Source organism: Anarhichas minor, unplaced genomic scaffold (assembly GCF_050575085.1).
Source record: "Anarhichas minor isolate MPS153535 unplaced genomic scaffold, ASM5057508v1 ptg000055l, whole genome shotgun sequence".
In the NCBI taxonomy this organism is placed as follows: Eukaryota; Metazoa; Chordata; class Actinopteri; order Perciformes; family Anarhichadidae; genus Anarhichas; species Anarhichas minor.
The window spans coordinates 373873-399472 of NW_027466501.1; the positions used below are offsets into that span (position 1 = coordinate 373873).

The 25600-nt window shown below is 42.5% G+C and overlaps 1 protein-coding gene across 1 annotated transcript; it reads right to left on the reverse strand.

Annotated features, from left to right (window-relative positions):
- Positions 1-478: 478 nt before the first annotated feature.
- Positions 479-14004, reverse strand: LOC142931967 (chemokine-like protein TAFA-2). Its single transcript, XM_076076144.1, has 4 exons — positions 13902-14004; positions 5322-5477; positions 1430-1554; positions 479-831 (listed from the first exon to the last, which is right to left on the reverse strand). The coding sequence occupies exons 1-4, from the start codon at positions 14002-14004 to the stop codon at positions 802-804; spliced, it is 414 nt and encodes a 137-aa protein (XP_075932259.1). The 3' UTR covers positions 479-801.
- Between the last annotated feature and the right edge of the window lie 11596 nt (positions 14005-25600).

Below are 25600 nucleotides of genomic sequence, written 5' to 3' on the forward strand. Positions count from 1 at the left end.
AGTTTTGTCGTTACAATGTAATAACCCGTGCTGTGAGTTGGGACCTTGTTGTGTTTTTCTTCTTCTTTCTGTTGCAAAAGGCACTGTTACTACCGGCCGCCACGTGGGGGCTGTAAACGTACAGATTTTAGCGCTGCAGCTCAACCTCTTTGCGCGTCGTAACTCACAGACAAACCCGAAAGCCTGCCGTGTCCTGGGACTTGTAGTAGCCGGTCGCTGCTTTGTTGCCTCTGTGAATTCTCAAAGTGTTTCCAGTGAGCATGAATGCATTTATGACACAGAGCGATAGAGGTTCCACAGGTTTATCTCGGGCTGTTTTCCCCAAAAGCTCTGCAGAGGTGAAGAAGAAAGGCCGACCCCCCCTCGCTGCTTGAAGCAGCCTGCAGAAAGATTTGAAACTGAAGAAACGTGTTCCTCCAGCTGAGATCAAAGGTGTGCGAGATGAATCCGCTGGGTAATGCCGATGCTTTGAACGCGTCCGTGTTGTTGTCTTTGTGGATCGTACACATCTCCACTCGCTCTCTTCTCCGTCTCGGGTGTAGTTACACTACAGGAAAGTGTGCTTAATAATACCCTTTGCCTTGTCTGTTTTAATGAAAATGTGAGGCGACGCTATACGCAGTAAATGGTGTGCAGGCCTTCTTTTTGTGCAGTGAAGTAAAAATGAGACACATTAATGATCCCTGTTGAGAATTCCTTTGTATTTTTCATCTGGAAGTTAGGACCACAAACATAAGAAAAAAAAAAACGTGTAAAACCTTCAAGTATAAAACAGCTTTATTACCTGTGAAGCGTCTGACGTTACCAAAGCTGCTCTTTGTCCGCCGAAATCTTTCCAGGTCGTCCATGTAAAAGAAGACAAGCACAGAAAAGACATGTTTAACTTTCATTCTTTAGGGTCTCAGCAAGATCTGATAGTTACCAAAAATCCATTTCCAGAAGACAGACAGGCTTGTCTCGGAACCCTGGACCACTAAAAGAAAAGAAATTATATATATATAGTATATCCCATTTTGAGGTCCCGACAAGTCCCTGAATCAATAGCCCGAGGCTCCAGGCTCCCGGCTCCAGGCAGGTGTGGTGCGGGCAGTTTAAATAATTAAGTACATGGGAGGGAGGCAGAAGCGAAGGCTACGGGTCGTCATAACACATATGGGCATCGTGTTACGACGTTAAAAGCAGGTAATTGGAGTGACTAATTGGCCAGTTTGGGTGCTCAAAGTGGCCTGAAAGTGCTAAGGAGACATGGCAGCCCATTGATTAAAGGCCCCCGGGGGTCCAAGCCCAGAGTGCAAACATTAGCTGTTTTTAGGTAAAGGCAGGGCACACGAGTGCTACAGAGGCCGCAGCCGGTTGACTTTGAGGAGTTGGGACGTGTGCGAGGTCGGATTCAACAGGTCGGAATATACGGTTTGGATCTTAAACTCACCTTAGTAGTTTTGATCTTGTTCCCTGTAGCACAGCTCCAGCCCTTCAGATCGGGGAGAACTTTGCATTCCTCTCCGTCAAGGCACGGATGCATCTGACACCACCACTTCTGCTCCACTATGGAGGCTGGTGGAGAGATGTAGAGGGCAAAGAGGAAATGGTCAGAGATGTCTTTGTTCACCTGGTCTGTTGGAGCTATTTCAAAATATTTGTTGACTTGTTTTTTTTTTTTTTACATGATGAAAGTGAGATTAAATTCAAAAAGTTATTCTATTTTTAAAATTTAAATTAGTCGAAAATGTATCACAACTCACATATTTTCTGATCTCTGTCAGTCAAACTGTTTCCTGCCGTGCCAAATTTAATATATATGATTTTTTTTATCATTATTTTTGGACATAATGCTGTGTTTGTATTTCAAGCTCACACCCATAACACCATGAGCCTGAAACGAAGCGTCTCCTCAAATACCATCACAGCCGTGTCGCAACAAGTCGTGTCACATTTTTGACAGCTGTCTCAGGTAAATGATGCAAGATTTGCTTTTTGACTGGCAACGCTCGCTTTATCTATTTTGAGTATTCAAGCGCACTCTGTTGAGAGCCTCGCACATCGACGCGTTCGAGTCGGGAACTGGAACAAGAGCTCCAGCCGTCTGAGTGGGGGGGGGAACCTTTTAGCTGCAGTGACTTGCCTCCATAAAGGAGCACATTAAGCTTCTGCTACTCCGTTTGTACGAGACATCATTTCAATTTGGCATATTACAGAGGTCATTATCTACGTTCACGCACCAGCATTAGTGTCCTCTCCTAATGAAGAGCACTGCTATTGTAATCCACACATAACACCGGGGCCTCGCCGAGTTGCAGAGGATGGATGCTTTATGACATGAGGGAATCAATTTGCACCACACTGCCGCGGCTATAGCAGCAGCGTGGTGCGGAGCGTGCGTCGGGTCAAACTGCAAGCAGATGGTGGTTGTGTAACAGCGGCTATTAAAAAGCCACAGAGGTTTTCTCATGAAATGAAATGGGAGTATTGATAACCAGACGTGGGTATAGTGCATGGGATACGTTTCACTTAACGGTTAATGACGCTTTGGAAACAGGAGGGCGGCTTTCGGCTGAAAACATCTGGGAGCAAAAAATAGATTTGTGCTTTTTATTTCATTTTATTTCCTTGATTGTAGCCTTTGGAAATGTTCCAAAAATATTTTGCTTTGACCTTGAGCTCATATTCATTAAGAATCAGTAATGTTTTCCTCATCTATTGATGAAAGTAAAGGCCACACACACTGATATATCATCCGTTATACATGTGTTTTTTCAAAAACTGTTGAAAAATCAAGGAAGTAAGTTCAAAAGCCTTAATTGCAATCATGTGCCAGGACTGAAGAGTTAAAGTTTAAGTATTTTTGAGTGTCTTGCGTGTACTATTTGATGTTCACTGGGAACTATACCATCCTTCGAAAAACAATTTGAATCAAACGAGAGATACAATGTGTTAAATATTGAGCTTTTCAAGTTGCTACTTGGTGGATTTTCAACTTTGGACAGAGCCAGGCTAGCTGTTTCCCCCTGCTTCCAGTCTTTATGCTAAGCTAAGCTAACCGGATGCTTGCAGCAGCTTCATATTTACCATACATACATAAGTATCAATCTTCTCATCTAACTCTCGGCAAGAAAGCAGATGTGTATTGTGCGTATTTCCAAACTGTCAAACTCTTCCTCTTCCTTTTTTTACAAGTTATATTCTGTTGTCGTGGTCCCTTGAGAGTCTCTCATTAAGTCTCATTCATCTAACATCAGGTATAAACAAATCCACTCATGATGTATGTTTTATGATACAATTTGCCTTTTTAAGTTTTCTTTACCATATCACAACACTTTGTCCAAAGTCATAATTCGATCAAGACACTTTTTTTTGGGGAAACTTCACTCAGTCACATCTGCAGGTATTTTCTGTGGCTGTCTCTCTGAATTATAGAATTATACATTCAAATCTATTCAAGTTTTCTCAGACATCCGGAGGTTCATTTGTCCTCGTATATCTAGAGAAGATTGTCTCACACAGAGCTGAGCTAAAGGTAATCCCCTGGTTGCAGAAGAAAGAATAATTAAAAAGGTTAAGTGCCGAACATTTTCTCTTTTTTTTTCCTGAGATCACCCGTGGAGCTTTAAACGGAGGCCAGTGGCTCACAGTTCTAATTTGCAGAAAATGTCAATTCTAAAATGTCAAGGAATAGGTCAGACACGATTGGGTCCAGAGTTTAGCCTGGAACCCGCGCCCTTCAGACCAAAGTGGAGCAGCCACTTCAGCTGAATCGGGGGTAATTCCCTCTCTGTTATCTGTTCTATATCGCTGTGAAAACGTCTCTCTTCAAACAACTGACTTTCTTTAAGTTTCTCGGCAAAAACTACATTTTACACGATAGCGTTTAATATGTACCTTTCCTCAACACTCTTTATCCCTACCATACTGAGCTCGACCGCATCATACTGCAAGTCAACGTGACGTCCGTTAACGTTTAGCCGCTCAGCTCCGCGCTGTCGGCAGACGAGCCAGGTCGCTGTGATTACTCTGAGCAGCATTATGGGAATAAATGACAATATAATAAGTGTCTGATTAAGACAGTTGTTCCCAATTGTTTTTTAAGTTCCTCCACTTATTTTGGACTTACGACAGCATCCACCTGTTGTTTGTAATTGCATCATTGTTTATGGAGTGTTGCATTAAATGCAGTATCCTTCATGATCCTGTGTCACAGTCTCTTTAGTTTGTTTCCTGTTTTATTTGGAGTTTCCTTGCCTCTTGTGTCCCATGTTAACTTCACTTCCTTCCTTTGTTTTCCCACCTGTGTGATTGTCTGCCCCGCCTCTGATTGAATCCTCCTGTGTCTAATCACCTGCACCTCCCCAGTGCATTTAAACCCTGTGTTCCCCTCTCTGTGTTGGTTCGTATGCTTTGCTCTGATCTGCGATGCTTCTCGGTATGTTCGCTGCTTTTTTTTCCTGAATTACCTGATACTACTTTGTGTTTTACCCGTTTAGTTTTTCCTTGGATTTTTTTTAAAGTATACATTTACGGACTCCCCTCTTCTGCAAGTTTTGTTTTGATACTTTTCTCAGACTGTTCTCTATTAAAATCACAGTTAAAGATCCTTCTGCTCCCTGTGTCTCTCTGCATTTGGGTTCGTCCACTGCTACCTTTCTGCCCTAACCTGAGATCTTGTGTCAGTGGGAAACACAAATGCTTTGCACATGAATGTGTATACACGCCGTAGGTGTTCTTGTTTGGTTCTATGACTGACAGCATGTGACCGTAATTAAATGCTCTATGCACTGTAGTGTTCTTCTCTCTTGTACCACTTTTCATTGGACCTCCAGCACCCAGCAGAGCCTTTAAGGCCAGATGAACAGTGAGCACTTTAATCCTAACATTTTGTGGATAAAACAATTAATTAAGAAAATAATCAATGGATTGATTGAAAGTCCAACCGCATATGAAGATTTCCATATTTAAATCCATTGATACTTGATATAAATATGCAGTTATCCCCAGTCCCTTCCTCATATTTCATAAGAAGATCTGTAGTAATGTGCGGTAATAAAAATCACTTTCCCTTTTAGGATTTGTTATTAAGTAATTACCTAATTTTCCCACAACACACTGACATGTATGAATGATCTCAGACAGACTACACTACATGTTTCCCCCTGACAGCATCTTGTTTAAGTAATTTCACTTGAGTGAGTCAGCGTCTGCTGAAACACTTATCGATGATCTCAGCAAAACTAATCCTCAAGATTTGTGGAAAGGAGTGTCAGCAAAAAAAAAAAAAAAGAGAGAGAAAGAAAAGAAGATGGCCCATGAAATATTCAGCCGGAGCGTACCATCGACACACGACGGGGCGGCTCTGGTGGTGCCGGCCACTTGCCCCGGATAGCAGGAGCACTTCACAGTTTGTGACCGCTCCTCGATTTTGTTCTTGTTGCAGCAGCGATGCAACGCCACCACCTCGCAGGTGCCTGTTGGGACATGGTGAACTGCTGGAGAGACAACAGAGAGATGGAATAATCAGTGAGGCTTTGGTGCAATAGTTATTACCCACATCTACACACACACACACAGACACAGACACACTCTGCTGGCCTTGGATTGAGTCCCGTAAGAATATCTCTCTTGGGTCTCTATTGTCTGCTCTGCATTCGTCTAATCTGTCTCAATAATGAAGAAATTACCGGGGAGAGCCGACTCCCAATTTCCTTTTATATGGGGCCTTTTATCACAGGAGGTTCCATTTTCCTCTCTTTATGTGCATTATTCTTTTCTAAGTGTCATTTTGTTAGAGCGGCTTACAGCTTTTTGGGGGTGAATTGCTCATTTATTCACCTTATTCTTAAATAGGGCACTTCCACAAAATTGCCATATTTTTGTGTTCTTACTTCCGTGTTAGAGCGGAACTTCATTTACTTTGCTTACCTTGGTCAGGTTTATCATCAGATTGCCAAAGAAATATTGATCAGTTTATCCAAATGAGGCTCATTTGGATATTTACGGAGAATAATGAATTAAATCAAGAGCTAACAACTTGGCGATAGCTTATAGACAGACAGACAGATGAACTAGAATTTCTCTCTGTGCAGATCTTTCTTTCTTCTTTCTTCTACCCTTCTGGCAGTGAGAGTAATTCCAAAAACAATGTGCAGATGCACTGATATGGGGCTGACTGCTGCATTATGGTAAGAAACACTGAATGTAAATATGTTTCTATAAACTCCACTTTCAGCTCCTGAAGACATCATCGGGGTTATTGTCTCAGACTTTAGAGAGCTCCCCTCAAAGGCCAAAGACTGTTTCACAAGCAGAGCAGTAGTGGAGGTAACCAATCAGGAACTTTCCTGATCAGTGTTTTTGATTTTTTTTTAACTGGTTCCTTTTAATAAATAATAACTCAAGTATGAGATGGTAATGATTGGAACTGATACCCTTCCAGATTTCCCACAACAGACAGAAGCATTAAAAAAAATTCAGACATGTGAAGGGGAAAGTGCAGCGCTGCAGTATTTGGAGCCAATTTCCAGATCACGCTCCATTGTCTGAATTATTTAGAGCCCGAGCTGCTCCATTCTCTTTTAATTGCATGTGACATTTTCTTGAGGTGTCCTTCTGCTAAGATGCTCACTGTTGCTGCAGTAAACAGTAAATCTGAGATGACTGCGTGAAACTGGTCCGAACTGCACTGCACTGTACCGTCAACTAAACCCACTTAAATACGTTTTCACTCCGGCGTGTTACGTTGGCGGACAGCGGCACTTTCCCGCTGCTGTAACAGGCGGCCACTGAGACTAACGGAGATGGAGTCAGCTGCTCTGCCGAGACCGAATTATATTAAATCTGACAAAGATGTTCTGCAACTGTAGCGCATCACTACTCCTCAGAGATTTACCTGTTATTTTTTTGTATTTGGGGAAAAAAACTCAGAAAACAGTGGATTTAAATGAAGCGGGAGTCTAATATTCCTCGCGCCATATGTTTGCCTCCTCCTACGCCGCGTGGGTTACCTCCCGTGTCTAATTGCATTTCTCGTAGCCGCTGCTAGAATACATTTAAGCAAACCGTTGGTAGAAAAGTGCAATTTAGAAAGTTCTGTTTTGATCAGGCGCCCAAAATTTGATAGCACGTCTAACCCTAACCCCTACTCGTCCGTCCTAACACATCAAAAATAAAGCAGGTAGTAGCAGTCGCCCCCCAAAAAAGCAGCAAGGGGCTTACTCATGCTCTGGCCCGGACAAGAGGAGATATGAAAGACAAACACACAGCAAGCCGAGCTCTTTTAGATGTAAGAGAAGTGCTGCCAGTATCCCTCTCTAAAGGACATGCTTCACACTGAGCGGCTGTGGTTTTTCTGACTAGATTTGGAGTCTCTACTTGGATCCCCGCTCGGCTTCCCCCTGCCAGCAGATGCAGAGAGAAGCATTTCACTGGGGAACCGGGTCTGTCCTGCAAACCAGCTTTAAAGCTGCCGCGCCAGCCGCTGTGACAGAGAGGATCCCTCGGGCTCTGGACACGTTTCTGCTGCTGCTGAACTTGTGTTTTGTGGGTTCGTGTCTTTCAAAGTTTTATAAGACGAGCGCGATGCCATGAAATTTAAATGACAGGATTCAAGGATGTCCTGGTGGCCTGGCGGTTATAGGAACCGTACCAGAATGGAGCCGCAGCAGCCCCAGCTTGATCCTGTTGCATATTGTTCACTTCTCTCTCTCTACCCATGTGAACTGCCTGCATCTCCAAAGGGAAAGAAATGCATAGAATACATTTGCATTGGTTTGTGTTATTGTGTGACTTTGGGATCTGAAACCAACGTGAAGCTGGGAGCCTGCTAAGTTACTGTAAGCTATACAAACTGACTATGGATAAGTACATTCTTATGTATATGTATGTGTATGTATGTATGCGTGTATATGTAGCAACGTCATCGTGTACAAACCCTCAACAGAGCATGTGAGAAAAAGTGTTTGGGAAAAGAATAACATTTTGACGCTAAAACTTTGAATGTAGAAATTTGAATACATAAGTAAAATAAGATAAAGTGCTTACTTTGACAGGTCTAGTGATATGATGTAGTAAAAGCCAACCGACACAATCTCCCAGGGTCTAACTGGCCATGCATAGCCCAGTCGAACAAGGACATGTTTATAGTGATTGCATGGTAATTAAACAAAGCAGAAATTACTTTAAGTGCAATATTTTTGCACAGAAAGTTCAATAGGAAACATTAACTTTTAATTAGCCTATCTCAGAAAAAATAGTCTAAACTTTTACTTTTGTGGGCTCATTTTAGACTCCATCCATAAACAATTATGTTGTCTTTAAATAGATAATTACCATAATAAGGTTTTGGCCATATACTTCCTGTTTTGGCTCTATTAAAATAGACAATTAGTAAGGTTTGTTGACAGGGTGGACGTCAATATCAATGATTTCTTGACGGGTTGTTACGTTAAGTGACATGTCTCTCTCTCTCTCTCTCTCTCTCTCCAAAATGTTGTTTTTGAACAAAACCCTAATTCCAAGATGCCTGTATTACAAGATGATGTAAAACACAAAGAACTGAATGTCTGAAATGAACCGAGGCATCACTTTCAACAAACGAAGGAGACATTTGGGATCTGCTGTCCTCTCCCTCATGAATGAACCCCTCTACCACATCTTCCTCTTCTACCTGTTCTTTAAAAATCCTTTTACATCTGTCCCTCGCTCTCATGTCGATATGTCGATATCGGCACTTTTTTGCAACATAATCAGGATGTCACAATCAGGATGTAGATGATGTCTGTTGTTGTTTTCGGTGATGTAGTCTGTTTATATATCTGACATTTGTATGGCACACAATGAAATTCTGAAAGGACGAATACATATTTATCTATAAGGTAGGAAATAACGCAGGTAAAACAAATGAACCCGTTTGAATTTAAAGCAATAGTCAACATTTTGGGAAAACCCTCCTATCCATTCCCTCTCTCTTTAGCTTAGCATAAAGGCTGGAGAGAGGGGGAAAGGCCTGACTTTTCTTTGAACTAGCATGTTTGTTTGTACCGTACTAAAACCAGCATGGAAAAAAAAGGACCCATCACTATGAGGTTGCCAGGCAGGAAACGGCCAAGGAATAGTCTGACCCCTTGTAAAACCGTAGCAGATTGTTGAACCCCAACAGCAGCTTGGAATTGTAACATTAACTCCCAACACTTGATGCTGACTATCAGACGGTATTGTGTTTACCAGACTTTTGTTCCTTTCAGCGAATCCTTTGAAGCGAAGTTGCTTTCATGGGGACGTGATGGGCCATTTCTCTCTCATGACTCTGCTCGAGAAGCTTTTATACGTTGGTCTCCGGAGACGCTGGAGAAACTGCGAATGATGCACGCTTTGTATCATTCACGAAGCTGTTGTGAATGATAATGTAATCATTGCTTTGCTTTGCACACGATGCTGCGTGTGGCCACAAATACCAGCTCTCATATAGAGAAATAATCTTGATGAGTTTAATTCCCTCTGTGCAAACCTACATAATGAGGTGTAGAAGTGTCGTGTTAATAGCGCATGAACAGATTTCCCCCTCAAACTATTTGTTGCTTTGTCGGTAGCAGTTTAGAAGAGTGACGGATGAGGATCCAAACTCAACGTAAAGTACTGAGCGTGTGGATTGATTGCTGTGTTTAACATGGGGAGTGTCTCTGGCTGTTAGTTAGGGCTCCCTCAAGGGTGCGAACAGTGTTTTCCTTCCCTGGCAAGATGCTTCTTATTCATCACATACGTCATTTTTATTACAAAGTGCAGAGAGTCTAAGGTGCAGAGCAAGCAACAATCTTTGATGCGTATAACACAAGAAGACTTGCACTACATCAGACATGGAGGTCACACGTCGGTGAAACGTTTACAACCAGTAAGGGAAGCAGCTCTAGAGACGTCCCACTGAAACTACCGCTGCACCGCCCGAGTGTACTACAGTACACGTTCTAAAAGAAACGGAGTGTGAACCAGTCAATTTCATTCCACTCAGGTTCAAGCTCCCCTTAGCAACCCGCTTGCTTTGGTTCTTGCTAAGTGGTTTCCCATTGTGGACACTGAAATCCAAGGCTGCGGTGTGTGTCTGCAGGGATCACGCTAGCACAATTTTGAAGGTCAGAATTTAAACTCTCGACACCCATTTGGGCAACCATAAAATCGGAAGGCGCTGTGTGTGCAGGGACATGCTGCGGTGTTAAAGCCAGGTGGAGATGTATCGCCGCCATTTTCCTGATGATGTGAAGCAGATTCAAGCAATAGCTCACGACGGGCCGTTGATACGTTGTGTTCCTTTTATACTTCATTTTTATGCCGTATTAGACAGTGGACAGCTAATGAGTTTCAATCCTTTTTTTATTTCCTGCTGCTGCCATGATACAGCGTACATATATGATGGAACGCAAGTAGAATCAGCACAATTATCCCAGGAAGTCAAATCAAACACTGCCGAGCTTAAGCTTGAAGTACCCTTAATGTTGTTGATGAGTTGAATTTGGATGGTGGCACGTACAAGCTCAGGAAAGCGGGTAACTCAACGGATCCATTACAATAGATGCTAATGAAGATAAATCAGAAGTCACCACAACTTCGGGAGCCGAGTGGGCCCGGCTGGGACTGAATCCTATTGGACCTGATCCTCTCTCTGCTCTACCTGCCTTCTGGTCAATAGAGGACACGCACACCAATGACACTTTTTTAAGTTTGTGTTGTAAACATCCACAGTAGCAGAGGATAAATCAGACCTTCTTTTCTCACATACCAGAGAGGCAAATAAACTGAATTAACACAACTGTCAGAGAGTAGAAAGGCATGAATATGATCCCGTCTGTGCTCACAGATACCGGTTATTTAGGGAAGTGAAAGCTCATGTGTGCATTAGAACATCAACACTAGATTGTCCCTGCTTGTCAGAGGGTAGGCGTAGTTCTCTTCTTTTGTGTTCTCTGAGAAGAAATACATTTTCTCTACTTTGGACAATGTTCTGGGTTCATTTCATCCCCCGAATGATAACAGGTTTACAGCATCAGAAATAACACCCGGGGGAAATCAGGGCGCTTCCGCCGGCCATCGGAGAGAAACTGAATGCGTGCGGGATTATTCCGATCCACTTCCCGCTGAAATGATGAGCGCCTTGAGTGGGGGGATCGCTGCCAATCAAAGCCACGCACATCAAAGCGCCGCGCTCCCGTCTAATTGGACGACAAAGAGAAGAGGGGTATGCCTGATATATATATATATATATATATATTTATTTTTTGATCACGCTCACATCCTGTCCGACGCCAGCGCTGCCTGTACCAATTACCTGAGGCCGTGTGTTGTCAGTGGGACTCCCAGTGATGAAACATGTGGGTTGGCCTCTACTTGTAATGTTGCTGAGTTGTCATAATTGATCTCCCTGGGTTCACTACTGACGACTCGACAACACTTTTAATGAGGCAGTGGGAGACGGGTTTGAATCACACCTTTTTAAAATAGCCGTTCCAGTCCAATTACTCCCCCATTTACGACTGTGACATTTTATCTGGGGTCCTGCATGGGTGAGAAATCCCTGTCCAAACGCCTCGCATGACAAGCGGCGGCCGCTTCCTCCTGCGTCCCTTCCTCGCATTGGTGCAGCAGGGCGCTCTCGTTTTAGATGGAGAGCTGAGGCCTCACACTATGAGCAAATCAAAGACGCCTCCGACAATCCATTTGGTTTCTACAGAGCCGAGTGAATAGACGGACGGAGACTCAACGAGCTTGTGGACGACAGAGGAAAGATGTTCTTGTCTAGACGTGGAGGAGAACTTTGACCTGATTTGCTCATCTTTATTCAAAGACTGGAGCGATGGTTTTTTGGACCATTTGTAGAATGAAAAACACTGCCGCCAGCCAATTTTTCAATTATCTTTGGCGATCATCAGATTTCTGCTGCTTCCTTGTTTTCCTTGTTCTATGAACAGCAGGACCTGATGTGATCCCTGTCATTCAAAGCTTCTCAGCTCCCTATATCAAAGGTATCAGTATCAGTTTCCTAGTCGTACAGAGTGTGACTCAGCATGCTGAAACAGTTGTTTGTCTTCTCTGTCTTCGTGCTGCCATGAGGGATAGCTGAGGCTGGGCTTGGAGACTATATTTTAATGGTAGAGTAGGCCTGCATTCAAAACTACATGTGGGGTTTGACAGATGTAAGCATTTACAAAAACACAAAGCATTACTACAACACATACTTTGCTGCCGTGACACAGTCCGTGCTGCCAAAGCGGTGCTGAATCCCATCGCCCGCTAATCATTATGTATGAGTCTTTTTTTTTTATATAATGGGGGAGTATGTAATGTACAATGTATCTATGTTCTGGGGGCATGCATAATGCACACACTGCGGAAACGCGTTTCCCCTTTGGGGACATTAAGAATCTATTGAGTTGCGTTATGGGTAATGTAGGATGCAAGATTTTGGAGCTTGACTCAGATAAGGGACAAAAGGTCAGAACATCTTAGGCTCTGATGCATCAATTGTTGACTATTTTCATAATTTGATTTCCCTAAAATGACTAAAGCAATTACCGCTCGCCACCTAGAGAATATGGATCTAATAAAAGTGATTTAACGGAAAAGCCTGGCATGATGAATGGACCAAAACCAGTAATTCATTGTCTCTCAAAACAATACAAATCTTTAAAAATAGGTCACAAATATATGCATTCATTTATTCTCAGTAATTTACTCAAACAGAGGATCGTAGTTTTTAGCGAATGTTATTCAACCAGGAGCAAAACAGTGCATTTGTTGGGGATTACTTTCAGTTGCAGATTGATACAGGTTTGGTGCTGTGTTAGTATTGTAGTATTTTCGGGCAGCAGGATGGTTTATGTGGGATCAATTCAAAATAACCCATTGTGTGTTCATAGTCATGAAGGCACATCAAGTGCAGCAGTGTGTGGCTCACTGACGTGTTTTTAATAGTTTGTGAACAACAGTGGAGCTCTACGGCAGAAGGGAAATAATATACATCACACTTTGGCCACACAGGAAACACTTGTTGGTCTTTTCATGGGGTGTGTATCACCATCTTTATCCTTCGCACTACCAAAATCAATGAAAGAGTATATCCCAATATGTATTAACCGCGCTGCTCACACTATAATTTAGCAATAAGCAGGACCAAGGAAGTCTGTCAGATGATATGCTAATTATGCTTCTCAACCAACCAAGTTATGACAACAGCCGTTCACGCGTTGCGTTTAAAAACTCGTGGAAAAATGCCAGCCAATGCTGCTTTCATCGTTTTATTGAAATAAGTTGCTTGGGAGGTTGCGGTAACTAAGATTTCCAGCAGCGTGAATCCCTGAGTGTAGCTTTACTGCTCCATTTGTCATCTTCAGTTTGGCTGACCTCTCAACCGGATGATGTCACCTCCTTGGACGGAAATCCTAAAGCAAGTAAAATAATCAGTGGGACAGATCGTAGATCTCCGGGCAGCCCTGCACTTAAACGAATAACTTTACGGAAGAAAGAAGAGATGCCAGCTGGTTGTTGGCACATGACACATGACATTCTGTGCGCGTTGCAGCGTTCCAAAAGTGAAGCTACTTTTATCTCCGGGCGCTTGTGAATGCTTGCATGCCGCCTTCTGCGCGTTGGCATCAATGGAGGAACGCAAAAAAACAACACTCGGCACGTGAACGACCTCTAAGTGGTGTCATGCTGACATGTAAGTTCTAATGAAGTTGGGGTTCGCACAAATTGCATAAAGACAGAAGCAGGTCGTGAGGGTTTCAACCTATTTGTCAGCCTCATTGGAACGTGCATTTGTTTCCATTAGAAACAAGTGTTAAAGTTTATATACAGCGATCAACTCCATTGGTATACTTGAGAGGTTAGAGTTCAACCAGCTGTAGATTCAGTTTGAAGGTGCTCACCTTTAGCTCCTTCTGTCGGTACGGTCATCTCCCAGACACCGATCACCAGCACCATTACAAGTAGAGCCCCTTTACTTCCGATCTGCGTGTATCGCTCACTCATCCTGGGAAAAAGAAAAGAGAAACCATGAGAAGGTGCTTTATTACAGCATTCCTGCCTTTAGAACCGTATTATATGTACAAGTACTATATTTAACTAGAAGAGGGTGCTGCTCCACTAGGAGCAAAGGCTTTTATCCTTCCTCTTGCTTCTCAAAACAAAGTACAGCTGTAAATGTGCCCTAGATCACCCTCTCCAAATCCTCCCTTTCTTCCCCTGCACCTCCTCCCCTCTCGACCTGCAACACGAGGCTCTTATAGCCGGAACACGAACAGAAGGTGAAGACCCCAACAGGCTTCAAATAAGCCTCTCAGCGGAGTGGTAGAGAGCGAGCAGCTAATCCAGCCCTCCACAGTGTCCTTTTCCTCTGCACTCCCTCTCCCTAATGAAGTGGCGGAGCCGAGGCCGCACTCGCCATCTGGCTTGCGGCGCGTTATCATTGACAGACAACGATCAGATTTCAAACGAAGGATGCAGGAGCGGTGCGGTAATTACTGGAAGAGGCGCGGTGTCGTATGGCGCGAGCGGACAAAGTTACAAGCTGCGTTTACGCCTTATTTACCGCCTCTTATCTGCCTGCCTCATTGACGTATAGATCGGCTAAACCTCGTTGGGGCTCTCGGATTATTTGTGTAATTAAGTTTATTTTGGCAAGCCGAGCGTGACCTTTTGCCCAGAATTTCCCAGAGGCACACAGGAGTTAGGATCATTAGTGATGTGTCAACACAGCGCAGACAGGACTCACATGTCTAAGATTAGAAATATTACAAAAACACAAAGGAAACTATTTCTCATACTGAATTCATGCACATGTAAAAACACCTTGCAAACAATGTGTACTGTTGCCTTGTAGCTTTTGAGGCATTATCTCCTAGTTAATGATCGGTCATTTTTATCCTGAATTGTGAAGCACTTCTTAAAGTTTCAACATGAGCGCTGCGAATAAATCACTGATAATCCATGTGACGTTTAATAATAATTATTATTGACCACGATGATGGCTGACATGTGATGAAATAGTGGTGTGGACGCTATACAAGTAGCCACAGCCGTGCGTAATGACAGCTGCTCTGGTGCTGTTGGAGTGCCGAAGCGAGCACAAGTATCCATATGGCAAACTGATGTTTAAGGGCTTTTCTATTTCTATTTCTGGCAAACTGTGGGAGTGGAAATGAGGCTCGTGCATGTGCGTCCAGCTCCACATGTGATTGAGATTTATAGAAGAGAATCAGGTGTTTGTGCGGGCTTGTATGCATATATATCTGTCTGTGCGTATACACTGTTTTAGTCATGAAAGCTTGGCCAAAGGTGAAGAACGACATGTTTTTTGCCGGACTGGCTTGTGTCTCTGAATCATTCATTTCACTTGGGGAATTGTTTAAATGTCTCTCTAATGTCTACTGACTTTAAAGAAAAGGTGGACATTTAGGGGAATCCTGGACCAAGCCTGGCCAAGTTAGAGCCTGCCACTTTCCGTTAGCGATGCACCGATCCGACTTTTTTGAGTCAGGATATCGATACCTGGGCTTTGGGTACGACCGACTATTCTTAATTATACGCTTAATGCCTCACTGTGTGGAAGGGACTGGGATCATTACTTTATGTGAAAGACAACATCAGGCTTGACTTAAACATCGCCTTACCAACCTTTTGAAATGAAAAAATGAAACAGGAATTCAAATTCCAGTATATAATGTATATATACTGTATACACATAGAGTTCAATTGAATAGATGGGCTCCATTGTCACCAGCTCCAGCTGTTTGAGTCAGTGCATCCCTCTCGTCAATCCGCAACTCGTAGTTTTTACGGTTAGAGAGCAGAAACACTGGGATTGGAATAATGCGTAGTGCTGCGCGAAGTACAATTCTGAGTTACTTTACTTTCCTGGGGTATTTAAGTTTTATGCAATTTTACGCTTCTCCGCTGCGTTTCAAAGAAAATTGTACCTTTAACGATATCGTAGTTTATTTTACACAACATGATGCGTTGTTGATATATCGGCCCCATAATATAAAAAGAGTTCAAATCAGCTCCAACACAAAATGCTGCTCATACAGTTGTGCGTTGTAACACATTATAACACACACGTATACTTTTAGTATATGTCCAGAATGCTCGCTGGGCATGTTGAAAATATATGATCAAGTCATTTAGCCACTTATCCACCGCAGGAAGGAAAACACACCAAAGAGCTCCACTGATCTTTTACGCTTTCATGGTGGAATTTTCCATCACCAACATGATGTAAATCTCCACAGAGGCCATGATTGCCAGTTTCAGGACACTTAGCAGGGGGAATTCAAAGGCTGCTGGAGAGACACGTGGAAGGAGAGTCACTCAAATGTTGACAGCGATGGCCCTCATAATGGTGAGGTTCATGTATCTGCTCAATTGGACCTCAAATTGTAGACTTAAGTGCTCGTATTACAGCAGCGGGTGCTAATGTTCACCTCCATGGCGACAGATTTATAGCCGCTGGTTAGCCGAAGAATTGGAGGCCGGGTTGAAACGGTGGCCAGTCGATGTTTGCTGTGCAATTCAGTGTGTGTGTGTGTGTGTGTTTGAAAAAGGGCCATTGGTGACAGAGTGCAGGGCAGAGCACTAAGGGTGCAATTCTGTAAATGACATCTCATTGTCCCTGAATGTGCGGTGTTGTCATTGGTGCGGCGGCGCGCTCGGCGGAGCGAGTCGCTGAGGATTTGTTACAGTTTGAGGCCATTTTACATCTCGACCTTGAATCGGAGAGCTTAAGCATCTTTGGAGAAACACTGCAATTTATTTTTCTTATAAGTAAACGTCTGTTTTTCGCTGCTCGCAACGCGACGTGATCCAGCCGGTATACAGTTCACAGAGGTCTTGGTAGCTCTTTTCTGCTGCACAGGAGGTGATGCCTTTTACACTTACGTTTCTCAAAACTGTTTCAACTCTTTGATTTATGTTCTAAAAAATAAGTCATGCCATTTCTATTCTTGTGGTTTGGTTGGAGAGCCGTACAGTAAATCATAATTGTAATGAAAACCAACGTGGACCACCTACAGAAACTATAAAGCTTCACTAATTCATGTTTTATATCATCAGTGGATCAGATGACTATTGAGCCGCATTAGAGACATTTCTCACAGGAGTTGGCGAGGCCCGGACCAAAGATCAGAGGGAAGTGAATATTGGAATTCCATTCGCCTGGTGGCCAGAAACATGACACCGAATGAATGCCAATGTTGCTCTGTGTCTGCTGGATGTGTAATTAGGTCATTCTTTTGTAACATGATCTGCATAACGACTTTATACAGTGATAATATGTCAGACTAGTAAAAAAAATAAAAATAAAAATCTTTTTTTTTATCAATTAATACCACTTAGATTAATGCGGAAATTACTTTGATCCCACAAATGCATCATCTTGGATACACAGAACTCTAGACCAAATACCTCAATATTGAAATTGCAACGATATTATCGGGTTGACCTTTGGTGCTTTTACAAAATATTTACACACTGAGATTTTTGACAAATTCCAGTAGTGTGGATATAATGACAAAGTGTGTAAAGCTGTGAGCTCAGACAATAGTATCCCTTTACTTTAATGTAGCCTTTAAAACCAGGAGAGAGAGAACACTTTACTGTATTACAATATCCAAAAATCAGAGACGCTATCTCGTCTCATATCACAATATCGACATAATACATGATGTTAATTCCATTTTGGCCAGAACAATAAAGACACATTTCTTATGGTAATGATTACTTTGGTGAAGTATTTATTACAGGTTTCATTTGTTGGTGATACGCGTTTGAAGAGTGGAGTTTTTTTATTGCCACTTGGTTTTAACAAGGATTCAGATGGGTGTGTTTTTTTTTGTTTTTTTTTGAAGAAAGCAAACTCTGACTCAGAAGCTGTCTGCAGCAGTCGGAAGTTTTAATTGTTCATTTTAGTCCGACAGTACTTCATGTATAATGTATTCCCTTTGTGACAGAAGAGGCCCTGAAGTGAGACGCATAATGTATGCAGATGATTGCCACAAGCTTGAAACATGAGCTGCACATTGAAGTTAGGAGGATAGCAGAGGAAAAAACAAATACTAATAAACTGAAGCCTAAATGAAATGTGTAATTATCTTCTGATTGTCGCAGCGCTTTGCGTCTCCTCCTCTTGGCAGCAGAGACAGAGCCTCTTTTCCTATCTGCAGTATATTGCACTGCTGCACTTGAGGACAAGTGAGGAGTAATATTCTTTTTCGCCGGTGCCACCTCGGTAGTTCCCCTGGATTTGCGTGCTGAAATTCATCCAGAGATTGGACTTTTATCCCTTTGTTATGAGTCGGCTCTGTTGTGCGGGCGGGTAAGCCTGGCGGTGTAGATCTTCGGATTTCCTTTCAAGAGTACAAAGTGAATTTGTTTAAAACTGAATGAAAGCAAGAAATCCCCATCTCTGACAGAAAACTCTTGATCGTCGTTCCGTCCTGCCCTCCCACTCCCACTCCTCTCCGTGCAACAAATTGAATGGCAGCAGACCAACGAGGCTGCTTTAAGAAGACTCCACTCGATGATTGACCTCAGTGAGCCGACACGCGCTGACTGAGGAGCTTGCGCTACTAAAAGACTCGTACACTCGCAGAGATGAAAACACCTGACTGTCACAGGCACTGCACCTTCCCACCTCAACCAAAGCAAAGGAAACAGCTGCATTTGTATACTGCAGTGATCTCTGATGAACTGTAGCAGTAATGTCACTGCACTGCAGCCACCCCCATTACAGCCGTTAAAAAATAAATTACGAACAGAGCACATCAGATTTCCTTACTTATCAGTTTCTTTTAAGGCAATTAAATGACTTTTCTATAAATGTTTCATCTATTAGAGTACAGTTACAGTATAATAACAAGTTAACACTATTAGTTAGACAGTTCCAGTTGTCGCTGAAGGTTTTTTTTTCAACTGCTGAAAAAGAAATTAATGGAAATGTTTTGACAGGGCAAAGTGCAGCGCTGCCCAGGAGTCTACTTTCACTTTATTGCTGTCGATGGAGAAATAATAACATATTGTTTACTGTTGCCTTGAGACACTGTGAACAGCCCCCGAATCTTGAGACTTTGCCCAATATATTTTTTCCTCTTGCACCGACAGTGAGACTGAACAATACATCAAAAACGTTTCGGGTTTTGTTCCCGTCTGTTTTGTTCCTTTCTTCTTCTGCTGGCAGCCATATTAGGGTTCTCTCCTCCTCAACAGCTTATTGGCATGCTTCCTAATGTATTGAAATTGTCCCAGTTACACACTTAAATGTGAAGAATTGATGTATATCAGGGCCAGTGTGTAAGATTTAAGGGGATATATTGGCATATTATTTTTTATACCATCAACCTGCCAGGGCCTGCAGATGGAAATGACCCCGCATGGCTAAATCTGCCCCATTTACATGATGTTACATGTTAATTAATTACCCTTGTCCCTTCTTGAATACAATAAACATAAATGTCATATAATATTCATAACTATGTGTTCATAAGTGTAAAATCTCCTGAAACTTAGAATCGTTGTTTTCATTAGTTCAGAATGAGCCCGTCATATCTACAACAGGGAGCAGGTCTTCTTCACGGAGTCCGCCATGTTGCACCGCCATGTTGCTACGGCAGCCCTGAATGGACAAACCACACACTGGCTCTAGAGGAGCCAATTTCAAATTAGAAAACTTCACAAATCTCAAGTGAAACGTGTATTTTTCCCCTGAGTTATAGAGTAGTAAGTAGCGCCTCTATTCCAATTCTGTATTTCACTCTGGGACTAAAGCTTCAACATCACATTTAAGAAATAGGATTTTTTTTTGTGCAATTGATGGCAATGTTTGGAGTAATTAGTGTGAACATCAGGGTACTTGTCTTACCGCTAAATCAGGGTCTCGGTCCGGCAGCTCACAGTTAGCTCAGGATGTCGCGTTACTTTACTTTTCATCAAACTATAACTCGGGTTGTTTAGGTGTAGAGACACAGATGGAGACTTTACTTTAATACAGTGACCTACATGCTGAAATAAAGTTACTGAGCATTGCTGAGCAGTCAATGCACAGCACAGACACACTAGAAGCCAACACTCTGTTTCAGTTGTCAGATAGAATTAACTAATGATCATTTCTGCACTGATTTCCACTGACAGAGAGTCTTGGCTGGTGGCAGATTCTGACGCCTCTACAAAATTCTGTTTGTATGCGCAGGCAGGTGAGCGCTCAACAAATATTTAGACTGACTACAGTATTCTGTTTGACAAGAGCTGAAGCCAGAACACTGGACCCAACAGACACAAAAAGATATTTCTTTACCTTTCTTTAGGTTTCTCTTTGGAACTGGAACACGTTCAGCGTATACCAAACCTCTGCAGTTTGTACACATCAATAGGGAAAGATGAGCATCGTAAGTATCTTCTACTGTCATGCTTTAGAACCGTGTGAAGAGGAAGGTTGAATATAAAGGTGTGTTTGATTTGGTGAATGCTGAACCGAGTGAAATCGAGTGCGGCAAGTAACTCCCGATTCTGACCTCTTTTGTCACTTGTCCCATTTGTGTCACTTATTTTCTTACTTTGATGGGCTCACACAAGCCGGCGATACTTTTCATTAGCGAGTAAAAGACTCTGTCGCCCTTGGCCTATTAATAGTAAATGTTTGCAAAGGAGGAAAGAAAAACGGGGAATTCATCCTTCACCTGCTTCCCGCACGATGAGGGTGAGTGGAAACTGAAATACCAATCATTTCTGCAGCATGCAAACCATCCGGACATAAAAGTTCATGCACTTTGTGGTGTAAAAGAAAGAATACTAAGTAACGCCTGGAATTTATGCTCTAACCACAACCTCATCTGGAGGACTTTATTAGCCAGAAACAGTGCAGGAACATCAGTGAGCTAAATGTCATCTGCTCGGTGTGTGGTGGGTGGAGGTGGTGAAGTTCAGCGACCGCTGCAGAGCTCGGTGCATTGTTCCGAATTGTTTCCATAAGAATAATCCTGTTGTTCAAACACAAAAAGGGACAAATCGGAAGTTAAAGGTCCCCTCCAGACATGTTTGATGCAGTGCAGAGTGAACACACACATAGAGTGACTTCATACTGTGCTCAGGTAGACGTTGCTCCTCTATTTCCTTTACATAGCTAATAGTTGTTTGCTGTTTTGTCAATGCTCTGAATAGCGTACAAAGAACATTTTAAGGCTTCTAACACTAATATTTTTCCTTGCCTGTAAAGCAGCTTTGGTAGCCAACCATAATGTGTTTTACTTAGTAATCATTTTTAAAGTGTAAGATTCAATTTTCAGGTTCCCCACAATTGTAGGAAGACGCTCCCTTGAAAGTCACGAGGCGTGTGTGTAATCCACAGTATCACAGAGATGGCAGGGCGGGCGGAGGGAGTGTTGCTAAACCGTAGAAAAAAGCTGGACTTTTCCTCTCCGTCTCTGCAGCCGGATTCGATACAGGGATTACCCCCTCTTTCCCCTTCCCCCTCCGTCTCTATCTCGCTCTTCACTTGGACCGTGACAGAGGCTGTCACCTCGGACGGCTGCGGGGAGCCGATTGCTCCGTCGCAGAGCAAACATCGCTCATTCGCCAAAACACAGCCGTTCCCTTCTGACAGCCGAGGGAGGGAAGCTCTCAACCCCCGTCACGCCGAAAACAAGGGAGTTTGCCCGCTCTTTGTCACGCGCCCCGCGCAGCAAATCCTGCTCAGTTCACTTCATAAACAGGACAAGACAGCTGTCAGGGCCGTGTTGATGTATGAATTTAGGACTATAAAAGGAGCACCGCCTTAGCACCTTGTCCCGACGACTCGCTAATCAAATCATTATACAGCAGCCTGCAGCGGCACCGTGATTCTCCGCCGTTGCGATTCCCATTCCAAATTCCGCCATCATGAGAGACTCCTCGGGCCTTCATGCTCGCTTCTGATTTGCTGCTCACATCTGATTTATTTTTGGATGACTGTTTCTATCAATTCTAGGATGTAATCCATGTCACAAACCAAGGAGCTGGCAGCTCCGTGAAATATCTACATGCAATAAATGTCTTCGTTTCACTCACTGGTCTCTAACAGATCTCAGTGAGTCTTTCCAAATCCCCCCCCTCCAATCAAGCTTTACATGTTTTCGGTTGCTTTTGTCCTCCATGCCAATGTGTTCTCAGAAAGGTTGACTTTGTGAGATCTACTTTGAATTCCATCGAGCAAATATCATCCGATTTCATCTGGTTCTGATCAAAACTGATAAATCAAAAAGTGACGCCGCACAGCTTCTTCTTTTTTTTACCGCTCAGCTGTGGGGGCGATCGGAGCCCCGGCGAGGAAGGGCCTTGATTTCAAACTTGACCGAAGAAGAAGCCGAGGCAGAGCAAAAATCGGCGCTGTTACCCGACACTGACGCTGAGTGCCCTTTCAGAGCGTTAACCACCAAAGCGACCTTCCGTAACGACACGTCGAGATGCTATCTGAGAGGCCGCGCTCACCGAAACCGCAACAGCCAAATGGTCTCAACCTTAGTTTTCCTTTGATCAAAGTGTCGATGCATCACCGTCTCATGATCCAGTGTGCTATTTCAGTCCAGCCCCCACCTTCCAATATTGCCTGGCACCGTCAGCACGCAGCAGCATTCAGTGTACCTCTCTGAAACCTTTTTAAAGTCGAGGTCTCATAACTCAACAGCCTACTGTTTGCCTCCCTGTAATTGCTCTCTTAGCTGAGGCTTTATGAATTATCAATGAGGCCAGTCTAAACATTTTAGTAAAAATAAGCACGTTTGTGTCTCGTTATAAAGCAGAAAAACTGGAGAAATGTACTTTTTACTGCACTACATTTTGACAGTTATAGTTACTAATTACATTTCAGATAAAAAAAACGTTCATACCAAATTATTCAATATTATATAAAAAAGTCCAAATAAGCTCCATCATAACCAACAGTAAAATGCTGCTCATACAACATGCATCAGTGTGATCAGCTCAATATGATAAATAATAGTGCAGCACTCAGAGGACAGTTTTCTGCTTTTTGATACTTTGAGTTTTGTTAATAATATTCAGTACTTAAGTACTTAGTTCAGTAATAGAGTAGTTTGAAATTTTGGAAAATGTACTTATTTACTTTCTTATCCAATGTATTGGATGAAAAACTCATCCACATCCATACGCTACATAGCTACAGCCAGTTAGCTTAGCATATCACAACAGGGAGAAACAGCTAGCCTGGCTCTGTCACCTACTGTCATCACAATGTGAGCTTCTTACACTCTGGGTTTTGGGATATTACTTGTACTTTCTTTCTACAATGCGGCATTGATACTTCTACTCGCGTAATTGATCTGAATACAAAAGATAATTTAATAATAAACAATACAACTGATAAATGAATAAACATCAGCTGTGAGTAGTATTGTCCCATGATGGTCTGAATGTGAAATACTGAAGGGGAAATACCGCACCCTCGTCACCTCACCCAACTCAATAGAAACAAACGGTCCATAAGAGTATCAGGACAAAAACCAACTGTCATACTTTTAGTACTAGTATTTGGTGATAAGAATTTTATACCAAAGTCAAATTTTTTACAACTTTTCTTATGGAGTATTTGTACATTGTGGTTTTGATACGTTCATTAAAGTAAAGGATCTGACTAAGTGTCAGTGTAATGGACTCTTATACTATACATACCCTTGATTTCCACCTCAAACTTGTCGTCTTCCCCGTCAAATTATGCATAACAAAAAGTTCAGTTATTGGCCATAAGCTTCAGTACTAACGTAAAAGTCAAAACAAGTCCAATTTCATAATCCCAAACAGTTCCATGGAGGACATGAAGTCAAACTGTCAGAACGGCATCAAGGTCCAAAGTAGGTCGAATCACCAAGTGGCGTTTTTGTCAGCGAAACGAATATATATTAGTGTCACATTGTGGTGTCAGTGCGTCCTCATGGAGTCCGTCCTGTAGCTGGAAGGACGCGGGTCTGATCCCCGCGACAGCCCGGTGTCCTTGTGCGAGAATCCCTCTGTCGCTGTGCATCGCTGTAGATGAGTGCGTCAGCTCAATGACTGCGGGACAACATGGAGGAGAATAAATAAATGATGTATGAAAAATTATATTTATACCTGACAGCCAGTCAGGTGTGTGGGAGTCAGCAGGAAGTCCGATGTGATTTCAGCCTCGTGGGTCCCTGTTTCACGCCGTTGCAGTTTCTAATGTGTTGTTTGATTCAAATCAATTGGCTGCAGTGCTTTTCGTCTTTCCCCGTCTCACTCGACACCTCAAAGAAAAAGTGATTATTAAAACATTTGTGGCAGTAACTGGAGTTGTTCCTCAAGATAAAAAGGGGGGATGACGGGACATGGCAACCTGAGTTAGAGCCTTTATTGTTTTGCTCGGCTCGGCTGTCAATTATGTGAAAAGCCAGAGCTGATTCAAAGGCTTTCTGATTTTTACATGTATCAGAATATGAAATGCCATTCTTCTTTTGTCCCAGTTTGATAACAGAAGAGGAATTACATTCTGTATCACAGAGCAGATAGAAGGACTGTGGTTTTCACATTAAACAGTGCGTTTAGTTGCTTTATATAAGGTTTTATCTGCTGTTTAAATATTTATTATCTTCTTTTACATTATGGTTTAACCCCCCCCCCCCATTTAGCATTCATGAGCACTATGTAAGCGGTTTACAACGGCCTTTAACGTAGTTGTGAGCACATACATATTGCTACATGTTTATAGCATTTTTCAATAATTATAACATCTCCTTCGAATACATATTTTATATTGTCCCAGCTGTGTTTTCCGATATTGTCATTCATTATTTGTTTACACGACATCGTGTACTTCTCCCACAGGAGGAGTTTGTAGTTGACAAATCAGCTTACAGCTACATCATAATGCATGTGTTGCCCTTTATTTATTTATTTAACACATATAGCAATTAAGTGATATTTACACGGATTGACCCACAAACGCAATATTATGTGTAAACCTTTCATAAGATAGCATTTAACAACAATAACCTCAACCCCTTTTGTATGCATTAGTTTGTACCAGTGACAAACGTGAGGCCAAATAGAAAAGCACAACGTTCCCTGCCTTTACCTGCTATCTGCATACTGTAAGAAATGAATAATAAAATACATACCTCAGGTCTATAAACCTTTTGGAAACAAATCTTGAGGGTTCAATTGAATAAAATGAGGGAATACATAATAATAGGGTGAAAGATATCGTATTGGAACAACACTCTGAGCTCTATTGTTTTAAATTCACTTCGACCATATGTCACCTATTTTCTAAATGAGCCTCGGCCACTGAAAACCATCAGACAAAACAATTTAGAGATGTACCAATCGATCGGCTGCCGATCAAAACCGGATTTTTTCCGGAAGTCAGTCTCATATTACCCAATTTTTGGCGGTCGCATTTACACACACGCTTTACATCGGCACACGGTAACGTCACAACCACACACACACACACACACACACGTGTCTAATGTAGAAAATAGATTTTGAGGGCCTTTAACGTTCGCTCGACTCTAAAACAATATCCTCGACTTTGCTGATTACGTCTCTGTGGCAAGAGTTCTGCCCCTGC

Excerpts from the sequence above, each read along its gene's own strand:
- LOC142931967 (XM_076076144.1), bottom strand. The coding sequence starts at position 14,004 with ATGAGTGAGCGATACACGCAGATCGGAAGTAAAGGGGCTCTACTTGTA. Across the intron at positions 5,478-13,901 it reads ACCGACAGAAGGAGCTAAAG|CAGTTCACCATGTCCCAACA; the intron begins GTGAGCACCTTC and ends TTGTCTCTCCAG. Across the intron at positions 1,555-5,321 it reads CGCCCCGTCGTGTGTCGATG|CCTCCATAGTGGAGCAGAAG; the intron begins GTACGCTCCGGC and ends TCTCTCCACCAG.